A 10,366-nucleotide genomic window follows, 5' to 3' on the forward strand; every position below is an offset into this window, starting at 1 on the left:
CTAAAGTTACACATTACAACTACAAAAGATATCATGTAAAGATTTGAAAACACCTTCTTTAAATTTTGAAACCTCTTCCAATTCATGTTGAATTTGAAGATGTATTGGATCAGAATTTAACCAATTTTGAGTACATATGAGAGCCTCTATTGTTTTAGGAGCCAATGAGCAGCGTGAGATGAGTCAACAACACGTCCTCCAGTACTAAAAGTCGACTCAAACGCTATAGTAGAAACTGGAATAGCCAAAATATCTCTAGCCGTATGACCAAGAACCTCAAATCGATCACTGTTCATCTTCCACCACTGTAGTATGTCAAAATCACCTTCGGTCCTAATATTGACTTCCAACAAATAGATATCAATCTCTAATGACCCATGTTTGAAAGATGTAGTAGCATCATCTTCAAATTCCTCAACAATCGTGTCCTAGACAAAATCTTCACCCACATTTTCATTTGAATCAAAATCAATATTAGCATCCAAGCTTGAAACAGTTTTTGTACTAGTTGTACTAGTACTACTACATCATTGTCTACTCCCACTTCTATACTCATGAAAGAGACGTCTACAACATTGTTCCACTACATTTCCCATGGATTCAGTAACCTCGGGACCAAAAAAATTTTCAAACAAAAAGATATAAATCTTAATTTCTTTCGAGGATTCAACACAATAGCAACATACAACAACAAATTATTCTTTTCATTGTTTCCCTAATATTTCTCAAATTTTGCCTTCATGTTATTAGCCATTCCAACTAACAATGCATTTGCACTACCCATATTCAAACGTATACAATTCTGAACCACTGTAATCTGATGAAAAACCAAGTTCGAAGTAGTATACAAAGATCCCAAAATCTTCAATGTCACATCATAAATGCTTTAAAAACCGTATTAACATCCTAGCATTTGTCCATCTTCCTTATTTGGTGACATATCATGTCTGTACGAGGCATCTTCATCTTCTAATCTATCAAAAGCTTTTTCAAACTTAACAGCAGCTTCAAGCATCATATATGTGGAGTTCCATCTTGTGTGAACATCAAGACACACATAACTCCTACAAGCAATTTTTTCAAGTTCAATGCACTTTTTAAATTTTAAAAAACGAGCAGGAGAAGACCTTATAAATCGCACGACATATCAAATCTTATCAATACAATCATTATATTCCTTAAAATCATCAGTTACTATAAGATTTAATATATGGGCACAACAACGAACATGCAGAAATTCTCCACCAAACAATAATCCTTTATTGAATCTCTCTAAAAGATAAGCAACAACAGTGTCATTCGAACTTGCATTATCAACCGTTAAAGTTATTACCCTCTCAATGCCCCAATCCTTCAAATTATTTTCAATGGTTTTACCGATAGTATCACCTTTATGATTCTCAATTGGACAAAAATTAAGTATTCTCTTATGTAATTTTCAATCAGAATCAATGAAATGGGTAGTTGGGACTATGTAATTAATATTTTTGTCCGGATGTCCAACAATCAGTGGTGAGAGAAACTCTATACTTATTTTTTACAAACATGTCTCTCAAACGATTATTCTCATTAACATACAACTTAAGCACATCTCTAGCCACAGTAAATCGAGATGGAACAACAAATCTAGTATGATTTCCACATGTTAATTTGTCCACAAACTTCTTAAACCCCTTACTGTCCACAAACTTAAAAGACAAATCATCAACTATTATCAATTCAATCAAAGCTTCCCGACAACCCTCTAAACTAAATGACTCACATACAAGTTGTGAAGAATTATCTCCAACTTTGTCTTTAGGTTTAAAAGCTAATGTCGTTTGAGTTTGGTCTCTCTTTTTTTTTGGTAAGGGTACTTTTTGCAATTTTCTAAATGATGCTTCACAGTTCCAGTACCATTACGTTTAGAATGACATGCATAAAAAACTCCACAATATTTACATTTAGCACGCGGGTCATTAGGATCACCTTTAAGCCTCTCAAAGTGGTCCTAAACAATTGATTGTTTGACATTCTTCCTTATTTTCGGGGGATTTGGAACATCTTCTCTCCCATATGAATCAAGATCAACATCAATGGTTTTACGCTTGGCATCCGTATCTTCGTCTCTTACGATTTTTGAAGTTTCACAGCTCTCATCACACTCTAACTCCATATCCGTTGAATCCATTTGATTTAACTGTAATGAGAGTAAAAAAAATATATTCCATTTTAGTGTGTGTGGGAAGAATAAAAGAAACCCAAAAAGCTTAAAAATAACAAATCAATAGATATAGATATTGTAGGCAAAAATGATGATCAAATTCAAAAGCAAGCTAGATAACTACTACATGATACCAAAATTCAAGCAAAACTCATCAAATGAAACAAACCACAAAATTATAAATGAAATATTATCCAATATAAATGTTGGAAGATGAATTTAATCAACATATTAAATCCATCTATTGTTCATTTTTTTTCTTTATACATAAAATCCAATATATATCTCTAGTTAGTTTACAAAAAAATAAAATAAATATATTCCACAATCAAACATGTGAGCCACACCCAACCCCTCATGCTTTCTAGTACAGAACAAACATCACTAACATTTTCTTGAAATTGTCTTGCATCAAATTTTCTTTGAATAGAATAAACATATATATATATATATATATATATATATATATATATATATATATATTCACTTGCCTTCATCAAATTCAACTAAGACAATAGCTCATGAAATTGTATATTTTCTTCTTAGTTTTGAATGTATAATATCAGTTACGAACTTTACCTTTTAAATAAGTTATTGATGTTATTGATATATATATAATAAATCATTATATCTTTAACCAAGTTTTGGTGAAAGATACTTAAAAAACATTTAAAATTGTTCTCAATAAAAGAAGAAGAAAATTAATGATGGAAAGTTGTGTTGTGGGTGAAAATTAATCATCTTTTTTGGGTTCAAATAACAAATCAATTTAAAATCAAACCCAAACATAATTTGAATTAAAAATGTCCCCTAAGTTTGGGTGTGCAGTCTTTTTTTTTTTTTTTTTTCCATATTCTTCATAATCAAATTTCATTATATAAATGTCACTTGAAAATCTAAAAACCACACTTCCAATTTTCCATTAATCTCAATCCAAAAAAGTGTTAAAAAAAGAGAGAAAGAAATCCATTTTCAAACATAAGCAAAAATCACTTAAAAAAATGAGAAAACCTCATCTATTCAAAAATCTCTTCCTTTGATTTTTTCTTCACAAACAAGCAAAAATCACTTCAAAAATTGGTAAGTGTTTTTTCCCCTCACAGAAATGAGAAAACCCCATCTCTTTAAAACCTTAAAAATTTTTCATTCTTTTTCTTCTTCATTTCAATGGAGGAAGTTTTCTTCACAACATCCCCTTTAATTGCTCAATTTTTTTAAGTTTTCTTTACATTTTCATATACACATATATTCAAAAAGAAAAGAAACAAAAATACCTAACAGGTTGGGCATGCGGCTGACGGCAAATGGCTGAGGGAAAATGAGAGATCTGTACGTGACGGCAAACGGAGGCAACAAATCGGCCAATGGAGTCACCGACGGTGGCGATTGCAACGGCCAACTGACTCTGAGGGAAAAGGAGAGATGAGAGATTTGTGCGTGTGGACTGTGGAGTGTGAGCCGGGTAGATGAAAAAAAACCTAACTTTACAAAATATATATATATATATATATATATATATTTAAAAGGGGGAGTCAGTTCTATCAGTTTACCAGACCGACCAACCTCATAAATTGAACCGATCGCTTGAACTCGGTTTTAAAATTGTAATAACCGAAACCCGACTGCCCATAGTATTTTTTTTGCCCGTCTGACATCAGTTCATTCGGTTTCGATTTTTCGTTTCGATTTTTCGGCCTACCATGCTCACCCCTCGTTTCCAGCTATTTCCAGCTGTCAATTACTTCCGACTCTAGATGAGTATACCACTTGAATCCAGCTGTCAATTACTTCCGACTCTAGATGAGTATACCACTTGAAAGCATTTTCTTTTAAGCTTCAAACGAGCTGCCTGACTAGTTGTCTCCTCTTGATCCTGCGTTTTTGTATGTTTCAACAAAGTGAGCAATGTGTTGCTTTGGATTGCCCTTTCTGTCAAATTGTTGGAACTTTGGAGGTTGGTACCCAACAGACATTCGTAAGTCATTAATTCTCTTGGCGTATGGCTTGGAGTACATGAAAGAAGTCTATTGTGACCCTCCATACTGAGCTCTTATGGAATTTGCGATCATTTCCTATAGCTGTTGGACTGACAGGGAGGTGGTAGACATAGATTGTTGTGTCTGGTTTTCCTGCACATAGCCTTTCCTTTATCATTAGCTTTGACAGTAGGAGTTTTGCTCGACTCAGTAGTTTCACAAGCCTTCATTTGATCTTTCAAGGCAGTGATTTCATGATCTCGCTCCTCAACAACTTTCATTAGAAAATTTATTTTCCTCTCCATCTCTACCATGGTTGCCTCAGCTGTCACATCTGTCATCATGACAGACACTACTTCAGGGTGTGATTTTTGTCTAATAGATTAGAAGCAGGCGTAGAGTTGTTGAACAAAGGATTTTCTCTGATGACGATCTCACCTTTAGAAGATTCTATTAGTTATTCCAAACTTTTCTTCTTGAGGACAAAACCTTGTTCTTGTTCTTGCATGCTTCTCTTTAAGTGGCTTTGGGTGACAAGTCCAGTGTAAGAGTCACTTGCAACAGAATATTTGGATGCAGCCTTCTTTGATGCCTTTGATTTTCTTGTAGATTTGGAGGACGAGAGAGAGATGAAAGGTAGAGATGTCCCACTGGACGTGCCAATTTGTTCACACGAGATTTCCAGAGAAATTTGATTCGTGAAGTTGAACTTGTGTTGATGTTATATTTATGTTGATTTGATGCGATGTGGTTCGATCTTTATAATTTGATCTCCGATTCTCTCGGCTGGATGCTTACGCTTGATTTCAAGAAGTGAAACACGTGATGTTCTTGAAGTTGAAGCCTTGGAAGAAAACTTGTATCTTCAATCTTCGAGTTTGAGAGTCTTCTAGCTCTTGGGAGAATTCTTTCTAAAAAATTCTCCCCCCAAATGAAATAAATTTCTCTCTATTTATAGAGTTCCCTAGTGGGCTTTTATGGACTTGGGTCTGGACTGGTCCATGGACCATACCCATGGGCTCAATCTCATGGATTTAAGTCATTTAATTTTGGACTAAATTAAGCTTACTTTTTGGGCTTGATTGAATTTTAAGCTAAGTAAATAATATTTAATTAAACAAAAATAATTAATTTGATCCAATTGTCATAAAAAAAAGCCACGTGACATCATTAGAATTATTCAATTTGTATTTAAATTTAATTTGAGACACATGCGAATTTTAGTTAATCCCAAATACAATTATTTTAGTAAATGATGTGCCAATTTGTAATTGGTTCCAAAATTTCTTATTCAACATTTGTCTAAAAATTCTTTTGGATAGAAAAAAATGATACTATCTACACATAGAAAAAAACTTAAATAGGTTAGAGAGAGTTTGATAGATTTTTCTATATTTAATCAGTTTCAAATTTTTGCTATACTTGAAAATGCTCTATACAATTTTGTAAATCGTATAATTTATAATATATTACACAATAAATATTATAATTTTAAAAATATAAATTGAATTTCTATCCTGACATATCGTTAAATGTATATCTTTATGTAATATAATTCTGTAATTTAAAATTTAAAATTTAGATACAATGGAAACATGAAACTAAAAATATTAATTTTAGAATGTGCATAGTTCGTATCACAAAATAGAGTTTAAATTCTATCCCAAATACATAATTGTTCTAACATAGAAAATGAAAATACATAAGATAGAAAATGGATTACCAACCAAACAAATGATAAGTTGTACTCACTTACATTAAATAGATTAATCTATAAATTTAGAACTTCAAGGATAAATTTTATCTTTGTCTTTTTTGTTTTTATCATTAAAAAATCTTTAATAAATCCTTTGATTTAAAATTTCAAGTCTAAAAGGTTTGTTTATTTCTCTTTTTCAATTTTACAAATGTATCTCTCAACTTTCAATTCTATACGTAAGAAATCTTGAAATAATCATATTTTTTCAAGAAATAATTGATCTAATAGATATGTAATTGAGTTTTATATCTAAAGAGGTTTTGATCTTTACCTTTTTGAGTTTTAAAAAATGTTAGAAAATTCCAATAATTAAACTTGCAATTTTAACCTTTAAAAAATTGTGAAGCCAAACAAAACTCGTTGCTGCTCAAGATTAATTGAAGTGTGAAAGCCAAATCAAAAACTTTATCATTTAGAAAGGAAAAAAAGGGTAAGAAGTGAGGTTGGTTAATGTTGACATCTTGTTTATAATAAGATTCTCAATGCATTAACCACAAGTAAACAAATGCCAACAATTTAATATCTTCCAAACATGAAATATTTGGAGGCATGCAGCCAACAATAATTGATCTGCTCAATGAAAATTCACGAAGAAAATATATATAAATACATATTTTACATAATTCTTTAAGTATTTATTGGTTTGGCTGCATTAAAAGCATCCAAATCAAGAAACAAAGCCTTGATCTGACATAGTAAATTGAGCCTTCAACACAATTTTCTTTTTGATAGTGAGAAAAGAAAAAGGAAAAAGAAATGGATGCATATAAAGATTCTTTTATTTAGACTACAAAGAGACAAGTTATGTTCACAAGATGGGAGACCAAAAGGGGAGACATTGCCAATTAGACAAGTATTTAGGCCATGAGCTTCGCACTACTTAGATCATGTCTTAATTAAACAAATATTAATGTCCCAAATTGCAAAAACTGGCCATCAACCCTTTGTCCATATTTGCATAATTCAAAGGAATTTGCATTTAGATTTTTGTGGATAAAAACCATGTGAAGAAGATAACCAAGGAAAACCATGTGACAGTCAAAAGTCCACATGAAAGCTTGAATTTTCTTTTCTTTTTTTTTTTTTTTAAGATTCTTGATCGATTGTTCACAAACCTAAATGTAAAATGCCAAACATCTTCAAAGTTAATGCAACGCTTTTTCAAGTTCAAATTTTATTGGTTAGCCTTCCATTTAATTATATCAATTATTCTCTATCGTTGTGAACTAATTTTAATTGTTTTATCCTATCAATTAAAGTTAGACTTATTGTGAATGGATTTGTTATGATTTGAATATTGTGTCATTAACACAAAAGTTTTTTAATATTATTGTAGTATCTACTACTCTCATTCATTATTTGACACGTTATCAAATAATTTATTTCATGGACCTCACATAATTCTTAAATGTTACTATTATAGTAAAGCAATAAATGAAGAAAATACAAAATTTTCTTTTTATAGTAGTACTATAAATTTTCTTGGTTCTAGAAATAATTTCAAACAAGTCCTTGGTAATTTTAAAGATCACTCTTTTTTCAATAAGTTTGAGAGAAGATAATAGATGTATGTCATAAACTTAGATAGAATTAGTCTCAAATTTAATTACCCAAAATGTATGACTATTCAGAATGTTTTATAACTATTTATTGTTTTGTTTTTAGTTGTGGAAAGTTTAGAAGGGTTCTTCTATTGCTGAATTTTTTGTTTTAGTACAATTTAATTGGTATTGATGTTTTAAAAATTGAAAGAAAACCAAATGATCATCAAAATGAGACTTTATTTTTCCACACAATTCTTGAAAGGATCGTAACAAGCAAAGATATTTAATTTAAGGCAATATCATTTAATAAAATCCCAAATAACCAACATTCAACCTGCATTTCATCAAAATACTTTGTACAAAATTATTTAAAATAGAAGTAATATCATGAACTACTTTATTCTTTCCAACCCTTATAACTCTTTCAAATTCTAATTGAAGAACCAAATTTAGTTTCCCCCCAAAAAAAAAAAAAATGGTCCCATCATGGCATTGAAGAAGTGAAGTAGATAATATAGTCAAACACAAAAATGTCTATGATAGAAGAAAATGAAACATAAACTGAAAAAGAATATATAATTTAAGATTACAAATCAAGAAAAGGTTTTACCCACAAATTCTTTTATTAGACACTGACAAAGAAAGACGGTAACATGAAAGTGTCTAATGAAAAAACAAAAACTTTCCCCTTTATATATAGATTAACCAAAGCCCCAAGTGAAGAAAACCCAAATGAGAACGAGGGTTGTTTTGCCCTTTGGTTAATTAAGAGAATCATCATTCATTTCATTTCATAACCCTTTTGAGTTCTCCTCCAATGGATCCAAGAATCTCATTTTCAAATGATTTTGTTGAAACAAAACAGCCATTAAAGCTTGAGAATATATACAGAGAAGCTCCTGTTTCTTCTGATTTTGAGTTTAGTGTGAAGGATAGATGTATGATATCAGCAGATGAGATTTTTTTTCAAGGGAAGTTGTTGCCATTGAAGGACAGTTTAAGGAATCATGTGTTGGTTAAGACAACACTAAGAGATGAGTTGCAAGTGAATGAAGAAGAAGATGATATTTCATTTCCTAAGTTCACAAAAATTTCTTCAAGTAGCTGTTGGAAGGAGAAATTTGGTTTTAGGAAACCTCATTTTGTTGCAAAGAAACAGAGTAGAAATGAAGTGGTTTTGAAAACTGTGGAAGAAGAAGATAGAACTTCTGTTTTTCTTCATGAAGACCTCATTAATATTGCAAGAAAAAATGGGTAAGTTCAAAGATTATTCCTTTCATTCTTTCTTTTTTTATGAGTTTATAAACAAGTAGGGGCAGAGTCAAGATTTTCACAGAGGTTTTTCTACATCATTTTTTCATTCTAGAAATTAGGTAACTTTTTTTAGTTTAATAAATGAAGGGTAGTGATGGAACTTTTATCTTTTCCTGTAGTCAGGTGTTTCATCAACATGTTTGAACCAAAGTTTAAAATCTCGGGTCTTGTTTGATAACCATTAGTTTTTATGTGTTTGGTTTTTGAAAGTTGAGCTTGAAAATTCTCCTATTCGCATATGAGCTGATTCTTTGTCTTGTTATCTAGTTTCAAAATTCATTTTCAAGAATTCAAGCTCACCCTTTTAAAAGCTTGTATTTAGTTACCGGATTTGACCAAGAAATTAAACCTTTGAGCAAAGAAATTGTGAGTAAACCAGCATAGTTTTCAAACGAAAATTGTTGTCACATCAAGAAGAGACAAAAGGAAAAGTAAAAAAAAAGAATTTACAGAAAGTTAGCATAATGGATGTTGTCCATTAATACTTTCTAATCTACGACAATCATTTTCTTAAATATGCTTTCAAAAGCCGTTTCGAGCAGAGTATAGGTTGTGAAATACGTCCGTTGTGCCATCTACAATCTAAATTCGAATTGGCTGACTTGTATGTGGACAATAACAAGTGTCCCACAATGCTTTGTCAACCTGTTGCAAGTGTTCTTTGTGTATGATTATATTGAAAGTCAAATGGAATGAGCTAACAAAAATGTGGTTTTGTGTACAGGAAATGTTACTTGAAGAAAGCTAACTCACAAAGATGAAAGGAAATTAGAGAGATGGTAATAAACCAATGTAAAGCAGAAGGATATTACAAGATTATATCTTCAGAAAACAAAGCTTGTTTATGGGGTTTATGGTTAAAAGAGAAAGAAGCTTTTCCAAATCTATTTTGTTTAGTTACAAGAGAGAAAAAAAAAAAAAAAAATCAACCAAAAACCCCTTTGTGATATCAGGTTGGGAACTGTAACTTATTACTATTATTTATTTTGTATAAATGTTTTTAGATTTTCATTAGCAACCTAGTTTTTCATTTTATGATCACGTGTAATTCCTTCATGGATTTTATCAATACATTATAACTCTCTTATATATTCCTTTTATTGAATAAACACATCTCATATTTATTGACTGCTATAACAAACAACTTTATAACAAAACTCAATGCAACAAATATACTTTATAAAATACTTTATAACAATATAATAAATACCTCTCATATTTAATGTCTCCTTGTAATTAATTACCAATAATTAATATTATTTTGTAATTGTTTTGATATTTCTTTTTTAAATTTATACTCTCACAGTAACATTTACACGAATATTTACCAACATACATTTGATAGTTATCTAACTTTACAGAAATTAGGAATAAAATTGTCAAGCCACAATCAAAGTTTGATAAACCAAGTACAACAATTTCCATTAAGTTTCCAAAAATTTCATCTACACTTCCATAAAATCAAAATCTCGACATTTACATTGATATCAATACTTGATTCCATTCCATAATCTCTATAAGAAGAAAATTAAAAGATATGGGTAGAAATTACTCTGTTTCTACCTGGATT

General features: G+C 30.7%; 1 protein-coding gene across 1 annotated transcript; it reads left to right on the plus strand.

Moving 5' to 3' along the window:
• Window positions 1-8,212: 8,212 nt before the first annotated feature.
• On the plus strand, window positions 8,213-9,894 carry LOC103496160 (uncharacterized). The gene is made up of 2 exons (XM_008457907.3): window positions 8,213-8,736; window positions 9,521-9,894. Exons 1-2 carry the CDS (start codon window positions 8,300-8,302, stop codon window positions 9,555-9,557), a joined length of 474 nt encoding a protein of 157 aa, XP_008456129.1. The 5' UTR covers window positions 8,213-8,299; the 3' UTR covers window positions 9,558-9,894.
• The last annotated feature ends 472 nt before the right edge of the window (window positions 9,895-10,366 follow it).

The sequence above is a fragment of the Cucumis melo genome, chromosome 6 (genome assembly GCF_025177605.1).
Source record: "Cucumis melo cultivar AY chromosome 6, USDA_Cmelo_AY_1.0, whole genome shotgun sequence".
NCBI classification, from domain to species: domain Eukaryota; kingdom Viridiplantae; phylum Streptophyta; class Magnoliopsida; order Cucurbitales; family Cucurbitaceae; genus Cucumis; species Cucumis melo.